At 35.1% G+C, this 22488-nt stretch overlaps 1 protein-coding gene across 20 annotated transcripts in view; it reads left to right on the top strand.

The window, feature by feature from the left end:
* CDH18 (cadherin 18) overlaps positions 1 to 22488 on the top strand; it is a 1020178-nt gene that overhangs the window by 870209 nt on the left and 127481 nt on the right. For all 20 annotated transcript variants that reach the window (XM_021076971.2, XM_021076969.2, XM_021076964.2 and 17 more), the window contains one exon: positions 17046 to 17213. In XM_021076971.2, coding sequence (XP_020932630.1) covers positions 17046 to 17213 — 168 coding nt within the window. The remainder of the gene's footprint in view (positions 1 to 17045; positions 17214 to 22488) is intronic.

Here is a 22488-nt window from a genome sequence, read left to right as displayed (position 1 = left end):
AACATTCTCTAACATCAACCTTATGAATATTTTCTCAGGTCAGTCTCCCAAAGCAACAGAAATAAAAGCAAAAATAAACCAGTGGGATCTAATTGAACTGACAAGCTTTTACACAGCAAAGGAAACCAAAAAAAGAACAAAAAGACAATTTACAGAATGGGAGAAAATAGCTTCAAACGATGTAACTGACAAGGGCTTAATCTCTGGAATATTCAAGCAACTTATACAACTCAACAGCAAAAAAGCCAACAACCCAATGGAAAAATGGGCAAAAGACTTTAATAGACATTTCTCCAAGGAAGATGTATAGATGGCCAACAAGCACATGAAAAAATGCTCAACATCCCAGATTATTACAGAAATGCAAATCAAAGCTACCATGAGATACCACCTCACACCAGTCAGAATGGCCATCATTAACAAGTCCACAAATAAAGAAGTGCTGGTTTTATTATTTTCTTATGACTGAATAAGACATTTTTAAAATAGTCCATTACAAGTATAAATTTTAATAATATTAATAGCATGTAATACCTCTGAATAATTTTAAATGTAGCATTGGATGATAGTTAGCTGTATTTTTTTTCATTATTTCAAAAAAACAATGTTATTTTGTCTTAAATATTATGAATAAAATGTAAGTTTCTTAAGACAGCTCATAAGCCCTTCAGCAAAGCCCTGAATATTTTTGTGGTGGATAGTAAACCTCTTGACTCAGTCTATAACTGAAAATAGCCCAGAGTTTGAAAAATGACTGGTCCAGTGATCCTGCCAAAGTTATTACAAAGGAGAGATTAAGAAGTAAAAATAGTTTTAAACCAAAGGCTTGAATTAATGAATTTCTGTTATAAAGCAAAGCAAAAATTGACAAATTGAGAATCATTTTGGTTATCCAGTGACAGAATGAAGGAGTAAAATTGAAAAGAGTTATGGTCAAATATATCACACTGCTGCTTCTGAATTAACTGGGAATATGTCAAAATTTCCACTTAATACACCTTCTCAATTGTCTTTATGCATGAAATATCTCAGGCTTACGGCTTACCTTTACTCACATTTGGTGTTCTATCTTTAGTTAATGCCTTTTAGAATTATTTCTGAAAGGGAAATACTGCAAAGCAAGATGTATAAACCCTTTCCTGGTGAGCTCATGCAGTAAGTTTGATAAATGGTGCTTGAAGCAGTGGAAAGACATTTATAGGTTCTCTGGAACCCTAAGAATGAACAGCGTTAAAATAAGCAGTGAAAAGTGCTAAATCAACAAAAGCGATGTGATTTCTGGGTTTATTTTAATAGAAAAAGTCTCTACATAACTAAATCAATGCCTCATTTAGCTTTTCTTTCTCAGCCATTATTTGCCATGTTAATTCTTTTCCTGGTTCAATCCTTGTTCCATAATCTTGTCTGATTATTTTCTTGTTCTCTAATATAACTCATTCTTCAAATTCTAAGTAACTCTATATCAAGAATTTTCAAATATTTCCAGGGAACCAGATTTTTATATTCAGTCTGCAATATGTTACATTGATTAATGCAATATTTGTTCTGCTTACTTCATACTCTGCCTGAGGTTCTTTTTCTGCTTGGTTTTCTTACTAAGAAACAAAATGGAAATGTATTGAATGGCAAGTGAGTCAGTGAAAAAAGATCTTGATATGAAAATTAGAAAGCAGCCACTTCCAAAGTGCAAGATCCTGGTCCCCCTCACAAAACAAAAGCATTCTTAGCCACAAAACAAAAACAAAACAACATACACATTCACAAAACAAATAACAATGAATTCATACGAAGCCTATATTTTACTTTAGGGGTGTAGAAACAACATTAAAAATATAAAGCTACAAAAGGGTAGATTTTATATATTAGTTTTAGTTGCCAGATATCTTGTAGGATATAGTTTGACAAAGGAAGGGGCACATTGATAACTAATAAATAATTGGCAGGAGGAGGATATGGATAGAAAGTTAAATTAGTGACTGAAAAAAAAATATACTTCACCCTTCTTAAATTAGTTTTTTCTTGGAGTTCCCATCGTGGCGCAGTGGTTAACGAATCCGACGAGGAACCATGAGGTTGCGGGTTTGGTCCCTGCCCTTGCTCAGTGGGTTAAGGATCCCGCGTTGCTGTGAGCTGTGGTGTAGGTTGCAGACGTGGCTCGGATCCCGCGTTGCTGTGGCTCTGGCGTAGGCCGGTGGCTATAGCTCTGATTCGACCCCTAGCCTGGGAACCTCCATATGCCATGGGAGCGGCCCAAAGAAATAGCAAAAAAAAAAAAAAGACAAGTTAGTTTTTTCTGTAAGTCTTTTTTATCTTACACTTTTGTGGTGTATTGTTTTTATAAGTATTTTTAAATGATCTCGATATTGTACCATTTTTTTTTTTTTCAAATTTGGTTGAGGAGAATTCAGTGTAGTCAAGTGGTTATAGTACTTTCTGATTAAACTTGAATTAGACCTTGCTAACCTAAAAGACTAATTCAGCTAATTCTGTCCATCCTGAGGTCATATTTATAGAAGGAAAAAAAGTAATGATATTTTCAGTCAAAATAGTCATTTTTTTTGTTTGATATTCACTAAGATTAGATACATTGATTTTTTATTCCACTTGACTTTTAAGTTAAATTTTTCTGTCCTGACTGGTAATTTTTTTAGTATATAATGCAAGGAATAAAGATCCAAGAGAGAGCAATTTAGGCCATTAATTGTAGTAAGTGGCACCCTCTTCATTCTCTTGGACAAGAGTGAGCTTATATCCTTCTATCTCTCTATAAGTATCATCATTATCCTGACTTCCCAACCCAGACCTTTCAGTGAAAGCCATGTGTTCAACCACCCATCAGTCTTGTTCACGTAGATAGCGCTTAAGCACATAGAAGTCAGTATAGCAGTGAATTGACACTCTCTTCATTGATCTTTATCTTATATTCCTATCCTTGTAGAGGGTTCCCCACTGACCCAAGTCCTTAAGCTGAATACCAGCGTGCCACTTGAGTCACTTCCCTTACATTCCACTTCCAGTCAGTCATCTTGTCCTTGAAAATGTACTCCAAAATGCTTCACATATGCTTTTCCTCATTTCCTATCTTCTTAAGCTACGAGTGGCTTCTTATCTCATTATGGACAAAGTCAAAGCATTGCCATAAAGTATATATCTTTAAATGATCTGGACCATCGTGTCATTCTTATTTCATCTTCACTTCTTGTTGATGTTGCTTTAGAGATGCTGGCCTCATAGATTTCCCTCACAGAAGCTGGAAAACAGCCACAGTAGAACATTTGCATTTATCACTCTTTTTGCCTAGGACATTTTTCTCTCACCTCTGTCAAGTCTATTAATAATAGCAGTCAGTGGTGTGCTAGTAAGTGTTTAACAACCAAAATACATAAGCATGTATATAAGTGCATATGTTTATTGTAATTTTTTCTGATACAAAATATATGAAGCACCCGATTTACAATTATAAACTATGCATTACTCTTTTGATAAATTCTACAGAGCCTATAGACTCTTACAGAATGTTTGCATTGATTTTTGCCAAACTCCTGCATCCACACACAACCTATTGTTACAATCCAATGAATATTGACAAAACCCTACTGAAATAAATGCTTGATTACTACCTGATTCAGCAAAGAAGTTACTCAGGTCATTGACAAATGAGTTTAATTCTGGCTTGGGTGTTGGTTGATATTTTTGTTTATATTAACATGTAGATAAAAGGAGTTCCTAGGTGGCTCAGTGGGTTAAGGATCTGGTGTTATTACTGCTGTAGCTCTAGTTACTGTTTTGGCATAGGTTCGATCCCTGGCCCAGGAATTTTCTCATGTCACAAGTGTAGTAAAAAAAAAAAAAAAAAAAAGTGTTTGAACAAACTTTAGTTTTTCACCTAATGTATGAGCCACTTTTTTTCCTGTTAAGTTGAGCAATAGTTTTCATTAAGTAGAATAATATTTCTTCACATTTTGTGTTATTCGCATGTAATGGCTACCTACACATTTGAATTTAATAAGCTTTATTTGTGCTTCCTCCTTTACTTTCTCAAGTCTAGAAAATCACTAACTGAATGGATTAAGCTTTGATTTAGTCAGCATCTGCTGATTTTCATAGAAAATATTTTCAGCCCTCATAGCCCTCGGGAAGAACCAATCTCACAAATACCTTGATTTCAGACTTTTAGCTTCCAGAACTGTGAGACAATACATTTTTTTTTTTATGCCACTCAGTCTGTGGTACTTCGTTACAGTGGTTCCAGAATCTAACTAATACATTTAACAGCAAAAGGGAACTACTTAAACTTAGTAACTTATTTTAGATCCATTTTTAGCTTTATTTTAAAGCCCCTAATTAATGCTATGATGAATTCCAATGTGTTTTGTGGCATTTCATTCATTCAGCGAATATTCACTGAGTACAACCAGGGGGTGGAGATTGTTTTAGGTAATGAGGGTATATCAATGGGAACACAAAAAATCTTTGCCCTTATGCAGCTTTTATTCTGTCAAGAAAGGACGAACAGTCATCAAAATTAATAAATAAATAATAATGACAATAAGTAAATTAGTGTGATGGCAACATGAAAGATAAGAAATTAAAATTGAGAGACGAAAGAAAATGAAGACTTTAAGGAAATGTTGGAATAGCCTGCTGTGGCTAGTTTGCTGCTGCTGAGATGAGAACCGACATTAGCCAATGGACCAGGCGATAGGAGAACTAGTGACAGAAGATCACGTGATCATTTTTCGTGTCCTGTGTGGCTTCCAAGGAGGGGCCTGAAATTGGGGGAAACAAAGTAGATCACTGTGAGGTAGATTCCCCCCGTTAAAGATGGACTTGGGGTCCAGCGCGGGGAAGACATTCAACGCCCACTCCCAACCGTCACCTCCTTCAAGATCCATCTGTCTCAGGAGCTGAGGGACACCTGGCTGAAGTTATTTCCAGGAGAACCCTCATCCAGTGACGGAGTGTGGTGGACACTCAGGCAGTCAAAATATTCCAACTGTATTAGCTTAAACTTCGTTTGATGGGCATCTCAGACTAGCATCCTCCTCCCTTCTTTCATGCTCCCTCCTCCCTCTCTTCACAGTTGCTCCCCAGCAGACATCCAGAGCTTAAATCTCCACTTCAGTAACTGTTTCAAACTCTGCATAGACAACTGTTTCTTCTTCTTTTTTTTTTTGAATGGCCCATGGCATGTGGAAATCAGCCAGGGATCAAACCCACGCCACAGCAACGTTATGAACCACTGCAGTGGCAACAGCTGAGTCCTTAACAAACTGTACCACAGGGGAACCCCTACATTTTCTTATTCTAATCTGCAGATAAAAATTAGTTTGCAGTTGTTAACAGCTTTTGCAGAAATTCAGGGACTGCACATTTTTTATTTAGTAGATAACAAGTACTATATTTCCTGTGTTATGCAAAGATTAAAGAGATGTTGACATTTGTCACAGAATGGGGAGAGAGCTAAGAATTCCTATGCCTGTCAGCTTTTACTAATCTACCAGTTTATGATCATTGGAGAAACAAAGTAAAAGTTGACCTTGGGTGAAACTTTCTGTTTTATCTGTCTGATTTTAGTATTTGGTGGTTCACATCTCAATTCAACATATGCAAGATAAAAGTTGAATTTTCTAACATGGAGTAGATTTTCAATAAATCTGTTTTTTTTTTTAACACATATATCTTTTTTTTGAGTAACATTTAAAGTTATTCAATATTCTCAGTAATCAATGGAATGACATATTAATCAGTTTCCAATCATTCCTTCTTTTTCCATGGTTGCAATTTAACCCATCAACAATATATTAATTTGTGAATTCAAATATTAGGGAAGCAGAATAAAACTGTATAGCCAGTAAAATACAACTAGTCCTCTGTGGTTGCTCCTTAACTACTTTTTTTTCTTCGAATCCTTTTCTATGAAAATATTCAGATACTGATTAAAAGCCCCACTCTACAAATCACATAACGATAGTCCTTTCAGATCCATTTTTCCAGTGTTGAGGGCTTTCTACTCTTCTTCTTCATCAAAGGACCAAAAATCTGTTCATATATTGATACATTTAGCTTCTGTATCTCAGGTTATCAAATAGTCATGAAGCCCATGCCATTTTTTCCATCACACAGTAAAAACACCAGCATTTTACATTTACCTAACTCAACAAGCACTCAAATGTTTTGTGATATTTAAATTAGAATATAGTACTCTTTTATATTGTACATTCTGTTATCACCACTTAGCTGCTAGTTAAGCACTAGATTATTAATTCATGCAATACTTACATCTAATAAATGCGAAGAATGTACCCAAGCTGTTTTCGTTGCTTACTTGAACTGTTAAAGGGTGTGAACAGATAAGGCTTTAACATGAGGAAAACTCTCTCCCAGGAATGAGACTCTTTCTAGAAAACTTGCATGTTTCTTTGTGCCACTTAACACTCCTATTTATGTGACATGTCAGTGTACCCATAAGGGATATTCATAACTAGTTTCCTTATTCACGTGATCACACCATATTTTCTGTCAGTGATACTGAGGCCACAGAAGGCACTCATTAATTAATAATAAATTTATCTATAAATTAATGACTGTCAGACATCTAAAATTGATTTGTCTACTAATAAAATGTATGCAGTCAGTATACTGTCTTCCTCTAGATACCATCAAATATGTTAATCTCTTATCATTTTTGAAGTTTCCAGTAAAACATAGGAAGTGTTAGTTATATGATCGATATTGTTATGTTTTCATTTTAGACTTTAAAAGGTCAAAAGCAATAAGAATACAAGAGTATTCTTAAACGGCTAAAGACTACTTTACCATATTTTTCAATTATATTTGCACTTTTCTTATGTTGCTCCTTGAATGTACTACAGTCATCCTGGCTACATTCTAATTCTTGTTCTCAGAAACTCAATAGTCACTTGAATTCTCCACAAGTGCCTTAAGAATTCAACTTTCAATTTTGTGCCAAAGGAGATACAACCTATATTGTGTGCATACCCTTGAAATTGTAAGGAGGATTTTATGATTTCAACATATGAATTTGCTTCAGTACTGATGTTTATAATATGTAGCATATATAATATATAGAGAATATATATATGTGTGTATACACATATCCCTAGGTATGTTATATATATTGGGATAAACAGCTAATTGCATTTGGCAATGTCTCCTTTGAGTGCAAAGTAAAATCATATTCTAAAAGAAAAATAAAACCATCTTTTAAAAATCAGGAAAGTAGGAGTTCCCATTGTGGCTCAGCAGGTTACGAGCCTGACTAGTATCCATAAGGATGCAGGTTTGATTCCTGGGCTCCGCCCTGTGGGTTAAGGGTCTGGAATTGCTGTGAGCTGTGGTGTAGGTCACAAACATGACTTAGATCCCATGTTGCTGCGGCTGTGGCCTAGGCCAGCAGCTCCATCTCCAATCTGACTCCTAGCCCTGGAACTTCCATATGCCGCAGGTGCAGCCCTAAGGGGCAAAAATAAAAATTTTAAAAGTTAAATTAAAAAAATAAAAATCAAGGAAGCAGGTGACACAAAAGGTAAATCAGTATTACAGGAGGAATTGTCAATTCTGAATTGTCAACTGTACCATTACTAACAGAACTGGATGGTCATTAGTATACATATTTTATGAAGCAATGTTTTAATATTTTTCGTAATTAAATAGCTTTAAATATTATGGTCTCAACAACAAATATTCCAGGGTTTTGATATAATCATATTAAGCACCCTTTCTTAAATAGCAACTATGACAAAAAAATCCTGTAAAAACATTTTATCTTTTTAAATTCATTTTAACCCTCATAACAAAAAAAAAAATAAATTGAAAAAATAAATTATAGATAAAATAAGAGGCAGAAATAACAGAAACACATATCAATATTTAAATAAGGCATAATGTTTATATGATAAACTTAATATTTCCATTTTGTTTGTATTTTGAGTTCATCAAATTTTTACAAACCACATAAATGAGCTATTTTGGAAAAATTATACCTACTTCTAGATTTCTACATTTCTTTTTATTATTTCATTATTATTTTAAGAGAAAATTTTTTCATATTTGTTGGAATATTTCTGCATTTGAGATCTTGTAAACTTTTTATCTGGTATTATAAAAATTTTAAATTACATTTCTAATTCTCTTGATTAAAAACGATCTCATAAATATCATATATAATTTCATTACTCCCGATAGAGTGTGAGTTTCCAGATGATAAGTATCTTAATAATTTCAGTGTTAACGGGAAGTTTTATTCCCTCTATTCATTACACATCAATTATATGAAGTTCAGTTTTATCTTCCCTCTTCTCTTTATCTTATAAATACTGTCTTCTTTGATTCGTGAAATTCTGAACTGGTGAAATATATTTACCTATACTCTAGCTGTAGTATTTGAAATATATATGTGTTTCTCTATATCCATGAGCTGTTTTCATATAGAGAAACACATATATATTCTCAGCTCTAGAGAGAGGGTGGGGTGGGGGCAGAGAGGTTGGGGGAAGGGAGATAGGAAAGACAGGGGAGGTAGAGAGAAGAGAGATAGATAGTATTTAGGAAATATGTGGTCTTGATTTAATAGTTTGGCATAGCTCTAGAAAGCAAACAATCATTTATTTCCCTAAGAGGAATAAATGTGTGTGTGTGTGTGTGTGTGTAAATATATATGTACATGTGTGTATGAATGTGTGTATGGATATATATGTGTGTGCATATTTGTCTGTATGTGTGTGCATTTGTATTTCAAAGATGAATACCATTACAGACTATCTTAACTCAGACCTTTCAAAACAGGGGTGACTTTGGAAGTCAATAAGTTGAGCAGGGGTTATTTGGGCAATTTCTTGATCCATGTGACATTGGCTTGATTGCTTATAGCATTCAGCTGACACCCAGACTAATTCCAAGATGAGTCCAGTCATATGCCTAGTGCTTCAGTGAGAATAACTGGGGGAACTGAGCTCAGACGGATCCCTTGCCCTTTCCATCCAGGGCATCTCTAAGTGGTCTCTTTGGCCGGGTAGCTGAACTACTTCCCTGAAGGCGCAGAGCTTATGCATACCAAGGTGGAAGGTTCCAATCCTCTTAAGGCTAGGACAGAAATTGCCATAATGTCACTTCCACTGTACTATATTGGTCAAATCAGTCGTAGACCAACACAATTAATGGTGTTGGTATTAGGGTGCCCTGCAGAAAGATTGTAAACAGCTCATGGATACTTGGAGCAAGATGAATCTTGTAACTTCCATATGCCATGGAAGAGGCCATAAAAAAATTAAAAAAAGAAGGGAAAAAAAGACAAATACTGATTTTTTTTCTAATTATAGAACACATTGAAATACTTCATGAATTTATGATTGTTAATTCCATGAGTCATGGCTTGAAGCAAATATGTTTTTTCCTTAAATTTTGAGATGCCAGTGTTTCTTATAACACCTGATGTGTTTTCTTTAAAAATAAAATATATTGTATAGCAAAAATATAAATAAAATCTGAAGTTTAATCTGTTGTCCACCCAAAACTTTAAAGTCTCAGCTGGGCTATATGTAACTGTAGCTATAACTATGCCTCTGCCTAACCACAACCATGAGTAGTGAAGTTTAGTCAGTCTTGACTTTCTACAGGGGCAGCAACAGAGCTATTCAAACTTTCAGTCACTTGAGGATGGCACAGAGAAATATTCAGAAAGTATTACTGAGTACCTAATACCTAACCTTCTACAATCATTTTCCAATAGAGCTAATTTTGTTCATACAGCAAGCATATTCTATATCCACGCCTTTGTTCATGTCACATCCCCTTCCCATGGGTTCCCCACTTCTCCATTAATTTTTCCATATCCTACAAACATATCATTCTCCCATAAGATTCTCCTTGGCCATGCTCATCCATTTTGATAACTACAACCTTCCAAGTATAGGTTTTTGTCTGCCATTTAATAAAATGTATTTTATATATTACCTAACTTTCCACAGTTGCATATTTATCTCCTTGTCAATAAATACTCTAATCATGACATTCTAATGCTATAAGCTCTATCCTATATGTCTTTGAATTCCACATTTTAAGCAGAGCAGAAACAAATTCATTATACATAGGATTGGTGATAAATGAGTAAAACAGGTTTCTAAACTGTGGTGATGATGGAAACATGTAGATTCAATGTCTGAAGGTTTTTTCCTTTCAATGTAGATAGGAATTTATGGAAGCAACATTATCATTACAAAATCAGTAGGGAAAAATCATAAAGTGTAGCTGAATAGAAATAGTGTATAATACTAAATGCTGAATCAAATAGAAATTTCATAACTAACATAAAGAATCTCCCAGGTACCTAGATCATCAAAATCAAGCAGTTGGAAAGATGAATTATTATTGTCAAGTTGTTAGGTGTCATTGTGCAGAAAATAATTAGAAAAAAATTTGTAAACATTTCTAAACCTCTTAGCATTCATATTAGTTATTTTAAACAAACAGATCCCCCAATGAAAGATGAGCACTTTGAGGCCATATTTCCTGATGCTGGCTCACTTCCCCAGATTCTGATTCAGTAGGTCTCAGATGGCCATGCCCTTGAAGTTGCATGATGATTCTCACTCCACATGATTTTGTTATGAAGTGTTCCTTGTGACCCATTAGAGAAACATTAGGAATCCAATACATTTTAATAGATATTACATAATGGAATAACAGATTTTAAATGAATGAATGAGCAGTTGAGCAAATTATGAAGCAAAATAAGCAACTGAGCCAAAATGAATATGTGTACTTAAGACATGGAAGAAAACTTATCAGTTCCCCCTGTAAATGCATGTATATACCTTGAAGCTGTTTGTAGGAATTTGAATGTCATGCTTGTCTATTTGTTCCAGCCTTTCAAGGATTTTATTTTGCAATTTTCCCTGGTATTATCTAATAAACTAGATTTGTACATTTCCATCTTAAATTCCTTATACTGGGTAAAATACAAGAAAACATTTTAGATGATCTATTGCTATATGAATATCATCAGTCAGGGAATGAAAACATATGGTAGGCTAGAGAGTCAGGTTCAACGAGTAATGTTTATAACCACAGATGAATTTTCAATGTTATGAACTTGTATTCAGCAGAGAGTAATTCCAGTTACAAGCCCCTACATATCAAGGTGATTGGGAAGCAGCAGTCAGAAGGTAATTTGCAGGCAGTGGGGCACCAACAATAGGCACCAGGAAAGTAATAAGAAACAAAATAAAATGATACAAAGGTAATCACATTCTGTTGGTTTAACCCAGCATCATGAGAGAATAAGAGGCAACAACTCCTGTTAAAAATTTTTGAAATAAGCAATGCTAGTGAAGCATATAAGACAAAAAATTCAGATTATGCCATTACTAGCTACCTAGAATATATTACAAAAAGGAGAGTTTTCTTTATTTTTAAACAAATAAAGCTATGATATATGGTGATTAAGTTAGTTGCTCTGCACTGTTTTCTCTACAAATTTCCTTAATAAAATTGGTAAAAAAATCATTATGTTTGTTTGGAAGAAAAAAATATGTTTTATTGTAATCACTTTGTACATGGATATATGGCAGAAAAATCCAAACAAACAAAGGAAAAACATCAATTATTATTTGTACCGTGGGCATATAGTTTATCCTAGTCTTGAGTTTAGGCTTCACAGTTTTAAAAAATGTATATTATTTTTGGATATTATTTGTTTTCTGTGTGCATGTGCGTCTCTTCATACACACTTTTGTTGAAGTGACAAGATGGAGATAAAAAGTGAAGAAATGTATGAATTCACAATGGGAGAACCTTATCTTTCAAATTGCGGCTTTTCAAAGTATGGTCTTAACCCACATGCACTGGAATCTCCTGCCATAGTTGTTACAATGTTGAGAGAGGTCTTCCAGAGGATGTGAATGCCAGTTGAATGGCAAGCTGGACCCAGGCAATCAGAGGCTCTTCACCCCGTTCTCTCTCCTTTGAATGCATGTTCTGCTCACCTTTCCCACAGTGGGAGTTATTTTCAAGGATATAGTTTTGAGAGAGCAAGGTTTCAGGATAGAAGATTAATATATAAAGGTCAATCTCCCTTCCAAATGCCAGAAATCAACAAGTAGACTTTGATTTAAAAACATAGTGCCAGAGTTCCCGTCATAGCTCAGTGGAAACGAATCTGATTAGGATTCATGAGGACCTAGGTTCAATCCCTGGCCTCACTCAGTGGGTTAAGGATCCAGTGTAGCCACGAGCTGTAATATAGGTCGCAGATGTGGCTTGGACCTGGCATTGCTGTGGCTGTGGTATAGGCCAGCGGCTACAGCTCCGATTCAGCCCCTAGCCTGGGAACCTCCATATGTGGCAGGTGCAGTCCTTTAAAAACAAACAAACAAACAACAACAACAACAAAAACCACAATGCCATTTAGGTTAGCTTCTGCTAAAAAGAAATACTTGAGTATAAACCTAACAACTCTCATGAAAGAAACAAATACTAACTAAATAAGTGAAGATGTATTTCATGTACATGAATAAGAAGACTCAATATTGTCAAGATGTAAATTCTTCCCAACCTTATCTATAGATTCAATGGAATACCAGTCAAAATCCTAGAACATTATTTTGTGGGTGTTGACAAACCAATTTCAAAATTTATATGTTAGCAGCAAAGACCCAGAATAGCCAAAAATATTAGAGGAGAAGAATGAATTAGAAAGACTGACAGTACCCTAATACAAGATTTACTATAAAGCTATATAAATCAAAACAATGTGGTATCAATGAAATAACAGACAAAATATATTAGTGGGAAAGATTACAGAACCAGAAATAGTTCCTCATGCAGTCTGTCAGCTTATTTTTGACAAATGAGCAAATATAATACAATGGAGAAAAAATTATTTAAACAAATGTAGTAGAACAAATTGACACATACATGCAAAAAAAATGACACAGATATTACATTTTACCCTTAATAAAAAGTAACTTAAAATGGATCACAAACCTAATCTATAAAACTATAAAATTCCTAGAATATAACGTAGGAGAAAATCTAGATGGCTGTAGGTATGACTATGACATTTTAGACACAATACCAAACACAGAATTAATAATCTGGGTTTCAAAATAATTAACAATCTCTATACTGTGAAAGACATTGTCAAGAGAGTGAGAAGATAGGCCATAGCCTGAGATATATTGTTAAAGGACTATTGTCTAAAATATACAAATAACTCTTAAAACACAACAATACAACTTTGATTTTATTTTTTTCCTTTCTTTTAAATAAAAAAAAATTATTATAGTTGAAGTAACCTGATTTTAAAGATGGACAAAAGACACTTCACCAGAGAAAAGATATATATAAAAATATGCATATGAAAAATTTTTCATCATCTTGTGCCATTAAGGAAATGCAAATTAAAACAATCAAGTACCATTACACACCTAGTACAATGGCTAAAGTCTGAACACTGACACCACCAAAAACTGACAAAAATGTGGAGTGGCAGAAGTTTATTCAGTGTTGGTGGGAATGCCAACATGTCTTCCACTTTAGAAGACGGTTTGGCAGTTTCTTACAAAACTAAACAAGCTACAACCTCTTAACATAAGATCCAGCAATCACGGTACTTGATATTTACTTTTTTTTTTCCCCACACCCACAGCATATGGAAGTTCCTGGCACAAGGATTTCACATGCTGTAGCTGTGGCAACACTGGATCCTTCAAACCACTGTGCTGGGCCAAGGGTTGAGCCTGAAAATCCACAGTGACCCAAGGCACTGCAGTTGGATTCTTAAGCCTTTGTGCCACAATGGGAACTCCAGCTGAAAGGAGTTAATAGCTTATATCCACACAAAAACCTGCACAAAAACCTGATATTTACACAAATGTTTACAGTGATTTTCATTATCATTGCCAAATCTTGGACTCAACCAGGATGCCTTTCAATAGGTGAATGTATAGACAGCGGCACATCCAAATAAAGAAATATTATTCAGCACTAAAAATAAATGAGTTATCAAGCCATGGAAAGACATGGGAGATCCTTAAATGTCTATTACTAACTAAAGAAAACAATCTTAAAACATTGCACACCATATTATTCCAATTACATGACGATTTAGAAAAGGCAATATTATGGAGACAGTAAAAAGATCAGCAGTTGCCAAGGGCTGAAGGGAGGAAGGGGTGAATAGGTAGAGCAGAGGGGATTTTTAGGGCAATTTAATTTTTCTATGTGACACTATCATGATAGAAACATGCTATTATACAGGTGTCCAAACCCATAGGATGTCCAACACCAAGAGTGATCCCAAAGAAATTACGTACTTTGGATGATAAAGATTCATCAATATAGGGTCATCAGTTGTAATAAAAGCATCATTCTAATAGAGAATATTGCCACTGGGGTGGGGGGGTGCTGGGTATGTCAGGGGAAAGAGGGTACAAGGTAACTATCTGTACTTTCTTAATTTTACTGTAGAACTAAAACCACTTTAAAAATAGTCTACTTAAAAGGAAAACTTACTATGCCTCAGTTGTGTTCTAGACTACCCTAATTATAAGCATCTGGGAAAATGTTAGACTGGGATTATAAACTATATATGGGATCATGTTGCTATGGCAATTTGAACCTTCCCCAGTTACCTACGTGACCTCAGGGGAGGTCAAGCAAAACAGAGGCAACTGAGCCATTCTCAAGAGAATTGAGAGTTTAAATGAATCCTTAGACAATCCTTTCTGAGAAATATGTGTCAATTCTGGATATGCTCTTTTCATAAGCAAATTTAGCCAACAAGTGTCTTCCCATTTTGTGTCAGAGCAGCAGTCTTAAAAGAAGGGATATAATGGCAAAGCAATGAAATTATTGAAGTCTATGCTGTCAAATAGGGATGGTGCTTCTTCTCTGGTCCTCTTAAATGAATAACTTTCAAATTGTATAAAAGAAATGTCAATAATTCACTTTTTAGTGGTAGATTTTATTTTTATATATGCATATTCTTCAAATATCACATAATTATTTCATTGTTAAACATCTTGGACCATAATCTCATACTTGTAAACAACAGAGGCAACTCCCATTTCTAGTGTATTCCTTTTAGAATGGCATATTTTTCTCAAAAATCAGAAAGTATATATTTCTCTTCTAAAATATGTTCATAAATTCTCAGTTTGTTCTTTTCTAAATCAATTTATTTTTTCTTATATAATTATAAAATGTGGTAAAACATTGTTCTTTTTAATAGATGCTTGAGGCTTTTTCATATGCATGAATTAGATGAATCATTCATTATCATACTATTATAAATTTCTTTTGATAAGAATAATTTTCATTCCCATTTACCTTCAGGCAAGTTCTCCTAAACTCCCTTAATTATATGTTCATAAGTTTGGAAAGTTGAGGGATCTGTTTTCTTGGTGCCTGTGGCTCTTCTCTCAAAGTGATTATGTGTGCAATCAATTCAGTAAAAAAATTATGGGAGTTCCCATTGTGGCTCAGCAGTTTAAGAACTCAACTAGTCTCAGTGAGGATTCAGGATTGATCCCTGGCCTCTCACAGAGGGTTAAGGATCCAGTGTTTCTGCAAGCTGTGGCATAGTTCACATAGTTTCTGTGGCTATGGTGTAGGCTGGCAGTTGCAACTCTGATTTGACCCCTGGCCTGGGAATTTCCATATGCCACAAGGGCAACTCTATAAAAGAAAAAAAAAACAACAACTATATATATGTGTGTGTGTGTATATATATATATATATATATGTATATGTATATGTATATATAGTAGTTGAGTTCTATATTCAAAACAACTGATTAACTAATTCTACTTTTAAAAGACTATTTTTTTTTTAATTTAGATATACAACTCCATTTTCTCCCCTTATATTAATGTATTGTCTACAAAAGTGTTTGTTAAACTCTATAGTTGGCAGTTATTATAACTTGAATCATACCATGAATTATTATGCTAACTAGTCGAGGGTGTGTTTGATTGAAGCCTTTGGTGTCTTTCTCAAAAATGACATCATTCACCTGTTTTCAATAAAAGTGAAAAGGTTGTTGTTAAGTGGTGACCATGTTTGGAATAGCAAATATATTTGTGTTATATTTTTAAATGCATAGTTCATATAAATATAAATACATGTATTCTTATTTATTTATATGCTTAATTATAATATGGCTCATCTACATGTGGACATTTTTTTTTTATTTTAAGACATATCCAATAGTCCTTGGATAAACTCGACCTTTTTGAAAATGTGTTTTGGTTTTAAATGTAAGGTTCTATTGAAAAAGCTATAAAATTTATGTGTGTATGTTGTGTGTTTTGTGTGTGTTTACCTATACACAATCACATGTGGATATACAACATTTGTATCTCTTTATTGAATCCAGTATTAATTAATATGAAAGTGCATTAAATGTCTCTTTTGGCACTGTAAGTCAAAGAATGTGATTTTTACACGTAGTTTTTGGAATCAATTTCATGACTTTATTTCCCTTATGTACTTAGATCTAATTCTTATTGTAGTTGTTATTTCCTGACAAAAACAGTCAATATCTTATAATCTTTTTCAAATGTCTATATTTCACCAATGTTTTGGTCATCAAATTTTGACAACCCTGTCAGAAAACTATGTAAATTTTTCTGTAAGGAGGAAAATTAACCTCTGCTCAAATTATATTAGCTGACACTTGTGAGAAGCAGAAGTTGTGAAACACTCAGACAACTGGCAGGAGGAAAGAGCAAGGGCTGCAGGGCTGCCCTCTAGCTGCCAGTCCCCCAAGGAGGGCAAAGAGATAGGTATCTTATTTTGCTACTAATAGATTGGCTTGGGACATGTGGCTGTAAACGAATGGTTCAATGAAACAGTTTTAATCATTTGTCAAGGGACTGTTGGTCTCAGAAGCCTAACTTTCCTTTAAAAGCATTTCAGTTAAAGCTACTTTTCCTAAAATGAAACCAAAAAATATTGATATCTATGCTGTTTCTCATTTAATGTGTAATCCATTATGGTTTTGTTTAAAATATGTTTTACAGGAGTTATTAGAACTGCCTTACATAATATGGACAGAGAAGCCAGAGAACACTACTCAGTGGTCATTCAAGCCAAAGACATGGCTGGGCAAGTTGGAGGGCTTTCAGGATCCACCACAGTCAACATCACCCTGACAGATGTCAATGACAACCCACCCCGGTTTCCTCAGAGTATGTACCTGTTTCTTCTAAGTTGCGCATATCACTATTGGTTTATACAAAACAAAATGAAATCCTGATCTTTGAACGACATGGGTTTGAGCTGCAAGGTTCCACTAGATTTTTTCTCAGTGGTAAGTGCTGCAGTACTGCACAGTAAGATGGGCAGTTGATTGCGTCTACAGATACAGAGGAACCCAGATACAGAGGGCTCTCTGTAAGTTATATGCATTTTTGGACGGGGCAGTACTGCACAGTAAGATGGGCAGATGATTGCGTCTACAGATACAGAGGAACCCAGATACAGAGGGCTCTCTGTAAGTTATATGCATTTTTGGACGGGGCAGATGGTGGACATCCTAACCCCAACATTGTTTAAGGGTCAACTGTACTTGAATATATAATGTCACTGTTATCTTAAATGGGAATATTTTGTATGGTCTCCCTTCAGAAATCTGTTGTCTCCAGCACCTAATGGTCAACATGCAAAGATATCCATTTCATTTGGCATCAAAATGAAGTATTGAAAATGCGTACTGTGATATATGGAATGGCTGGCCAGTGGGGATCTGCTATATAGCACAGGGAACTCTATCCAATATTCTGTGATAATCTATATGGGAAAAGAATCTGATAAAGAATGGATGTATGCATATGTATAATTGAATCATGTTGTACAGCAGAAATTATCACAACATTGTAAATCAACTAAACTTCAATTAAAAACTTAAAAAAACGAAAAAAAAATCAGACACCTGCCACTCAAAAAAAAAAAAAAAAAGAGTAGAGAACGATCAAAGCAAGATAGAAAAGAGTGGCACCATGTGTCCTCTAATAATGTAAATGAATGTTCCTGCTTTAGTGAGATCCCTTCAGGAGAGTGAGCCAAGGAACAGAGAAAAGAAATAGAAATTGGAAAGGCAATAGTATATCATTTTAGACCTTGAAAACTTATAATGCTTTCCAAGTCTGGTATGTGAAATGTGCACTTATCTTTTGGCTATTCTAGCCACAGATGAGTGTTTTCTTGACAATTAGAGCATTCTCAAGAAGTTCCCGTTGTGGCTCAGTGGTTAATGAATCCGACTAGGAACCCTGAGGTTGCGGGTTTGATCCCTGACCTTTCTTGGTGGGTTAGGGATCCAGCATTGCCGCGAGCTGTGGCGTAGGCCAGCGGCTACAGCTCCTATTAGACCCCTGACCTGGGAACTTCCATATGCCAAGAGAGCAGCCCTAGAAAAGGCAAAAAGACCGAAAGAAAAAAAGAAAAAGAAAAAGAAAAGAAGAACATTCTTGAGGTGTTATCCTTTTCTTCACATGATGTTGGTTGCAATCCCACACTTGACATTATTTCAAAATTAATTTCTAGCATTGTAGGAAATTCCAGGAAAATCAATAAAATCACAAGTGTGCAGTTAAATATTGAGATAGTGGAGTTCCTGTTGTGGTGCAGTGGGCACAAATCTGACTAGTAACCATGAGGTTTCGGGTTCAATCCCTGGACCTGCTCAGTGGGTTAAGGATATGGTGGTGCTGTGAGCTCTGGTATAGGTCACAGCCGTGGCTTGGATCCTATGTTGCTGTGGCCACAGTGTAGGTCGGCAGCTACAGCTCAGATTCAACCCCTCTCCTGGGAACCTTCATATGCTCTGGGTGCAGCCCTAAAAAGCTAAAAAAATTTACAATTAAAAAAAATTAATAATGAGATAGTGGTACTAAGTAATGATATCTTGCATTTTCTGAAGTAGTGGTGTATTACCGAGGAATTAGTGGAGATATTCGAAATATATTTTGATGTGGATATTCTAATCTTGCAAAATAATGGAATATGTACTTTTTGTGACTGAAAAAAAAACCCTCCTCAATCACATACACACACACACGACACACAAAAACACAAACACGGCATGCAACAGCAGGGTACAACTCATATAATAAAGTGTGATGTCTAAGTAGAATGTGGACCTTGTGAGGGAGAGCACAAACTATCAGCTAAGTCAAGGGGAGAATGTGTTTGTTCTGTGAGTACAGAAGAAGATAGCATTTGTGACATTCTAAGAAAGGGAAAGAAACATATTTGCGTATTTCTAATGTGGAGAAACTATAGGTGATATTTGATTGGATAAACATTTATTATCATAAAAATCCTACAGGGGAGCTCTCCTTTATATCCTTCTTATGCATAATGTTTAAATACTGTAATAAAGTTGACAGAGTGGCTTGTCAATAAAAGCTGCCTAAGTTCAGTGTGAAAGGTCTTCCCCAGCCTTATCTCTTAGTAGAACTCCCAGAACACTCCAGGCCAACCCACAATGGAATGCTGCCTTTTCTGAAAACATGATAATGTTTTGCATATTCTAAAATCAACATAGAATTTTCCACACTCACATTCCTTTGTTTATAAGCCCTCTTGTAAATTTCTCCGAACACCTGTTGCAGATTTAGCAGAGAGTTAGTTAACCTCATCCTTGTTTCCTGTTACATAGCACTTTCCCTGAGCACTTTTTATGCTCTATTTATTTCCATATGTACAGATCTCCCCTAATCTATGAGTCCCTCTAAATAAGCATGATGCTTGATTTGTCTCTGTAACCTTAAGTGTTCAGATCAGTGTCCAGCCCTGAATAAATGGTTATTAAATGAATGAAGAAATGAGTTGAATTTAAATATTCTGAGGAGTTCCCATTGTGGCACAGAGGAAATGAATCTGACTAGTACCCATGAGGATGTGGGTTTGATCCCAGGCCTCGCTCAGTGGGTTAAGGATCTGCTGTTGCTGTGCCCTTTGGCATAGGTGGCAAACATGGGTCAGATCTGGCATTGCTGTGGCTGTGGTGTAGGCTGGCAACTGTAGCTCTGATTAGACCCCTAGCCTGGGAATCTCCACATGTGGATGGTGCAGCCCTAAAAATAAAATAAATAAGTAAATAAGTAAATAAATAAATAAATATTCTGTCAAACTACCCTTGTTAAAAGGCCATTGTTAGAGACACGCAACTCAAATTCATAGTTAGGTAAATTCACATTAAAATATTGATTCTAAAGATGAAATTACGTGACCTGGTTTTCATGCGTCTTTTGCTCTATGAGAAAAATATATTTGAAAGAAAATTACAAATCATAGATAAGTCCACATTATTAAACCATAAAGTATAATTCAATTTTAAATCTATTTACAAAATTCCAGTGTGCTTCTGTATTAATTTTATCCTATATTCCACACAATATGAATATACACGTATTTTATTATGAGACAAATATAATTGTTTTATAGGATGAGAAAATGGAAGTCAAAGGATTTTTTTAAAAGATAAGTGATAATGCTGAATGTAAACTTCATTATGATTTACATCAACTTTATTTTTTTAATTTTTTAATTAAAGTATTTTTGATTTACAATGTTGTGCCAATTTCACACCAACGTTATTTTCAGTTTACCTTATTTTCAAGTAGAAGCTACCGCTAGTATTTTTAAGATTTATATTAATATTATAACTTTTACTCTGAGTGAAAAACTCAAGGTGTACACAGTAGGGGCCCAATAAATGCTTTATCATGGTACAAATAGTATCACCCATTCCTTTTCTCATTCTTTCTCTCCCTAATTAATTTTAAAATTAAATCTATTATTATTGATTTTAGATATCAACCGTATATTGTAAGAGTGATGAATATAGAAAAATGTTTCACTAATTTTATTTTGATTGATGATAATGTTGAAGCATCATTTCATAGTGAAAGAATTGTTTCACCTGACAGCGACACAGAATAAGTGCTCTGGGTGAACTCATTATAGTAATGGGATCTACCTTTCTTTAGTCAGTTGCAGTCTATGTGGAACAACTGACAGCTCTCAATCCTGCCACACTTGAGATGCTCATAGTGTTTTGAAATGGAAGCAGTACACACCTAGAAACTCACACTCTGATTTGTTTTAAAGATATTTAATTTGTGCTCATATTGCTCTAAACACACTGTTATCCTCAGAATGATTTGATGTCACCATGATAAGAGTAGTTTGCAGTAAAGTATTCTTCAATTTTCCACCAGCACTATAACTCATCAAATGGCTAGATACATAGTGGGAAACTTTGAAAACTACATGGAGAAAAAAAAAAAAAAAAAGCCTTGTGAAGACTTGCATTCATGAAGTACCATGGAATTCACAACTCTATATCCAGTTCAAATTATATCTTATCCAGTCATCAGATGGATCCAGTAGTCTAGTTGTTTCTCTTAAGGTGTTATTTGTTTGTTTGTTTGTTTACACTTCTCCTGACTTCTTTCTCTCTTCACTTGAGAGGGCCATGATACACCATTACTATGACTGACTCTGGTGTAAACATCTGGCAGACAAAACTTTATAAAATATTCCCTCATAGCATTTTCTACATTGTCTTCTTCTTTCTTCTGTTCATCTACCATGGTCTGAGAAAATGAGTCAGTTTGTTACGTCTTGTATCCTAGATTAAAGCTATCATCGTATTTTAATGTGAGGCAAACAGGTTTTGAGTAAGGGTTTGAGAGTTAGAGGGTGAACTAAACTAATAATCTGCTTTACAAAGTCTCTCAGGAGACCGCAAACTCAGTGGAATGGAATACAATGTGAAGAACTGTCCAGGTTGAAGCAGGCCGCCTGGTGGTGTCAGGGAGACCCCGGGGAAATGGAGGCTGGCTGGCGCATGTGCAGCTAAGAGCAGCTTTTCAAGTCCTAGTAATGTCTACATGTGGGCAAGAAAGAATTAGGATAGGGAGCGTCTCGTGAGACTCACAGTGAAAGAGGACTAATCAGTCTATATATGGCTTGAATCCTTACTCCAAGGATATAAGTAGGATGCCCAGGTCTTCTCTAGAGAAAAAACATCTCAAGGTGTAAATAAATCCCTCAATAATATTCCTTCTTTGAAAGGAATCTATTCTACATTTTAAAATTCTTGCTATTTCCTTCTCTAGTTTTACCTCCATTATAGTTATAATTATTACTTAATTGATTCTCAGGTAGGTAAAAAGTAAAAAGTGACTGAGGTTACTATTCTGTATAATGAATATACATATAAAAATCAATATCTTGGAGCTCCCATCGTGGCTCAACAGTAATAAATCAACTGGTATCCATAAGGAATGGGGTTCCATCCCTGGCCTTACTCAGTGGGTTAAGGATCTGGCACTTCCATGAGCTGTGGTGTAGGTTGAAGTGGTGGCTCAGATCCCGTGTTGCTGTGGGTGTGGTGTAGGCCAGCAGCCACAGATCTTATTTGACCCCTAGCCTGGAACTTCCACATGAAGA

This window comes from Sus scrofa, chromosome 16 (assembly GCF_054392235.1).
Source record: "Sus scrofa isolate SSC_HxYL_T2T_F1_AM1 chromosome 16, Sscrofa_HxYL_maternal_Yorkshire_Landrace_v2.0, whole genome shotgun sequence".
Taxonomy (NCBI): domain Eukaryota; kingdom Metazoa; phylum Chordata; class Mammalia; order Artiodactyla; family Suidae; genus Sus; species Sus scrofa.
This window is presented reverse-complemented; position numbering and strand designations above follow the sequence as displayed.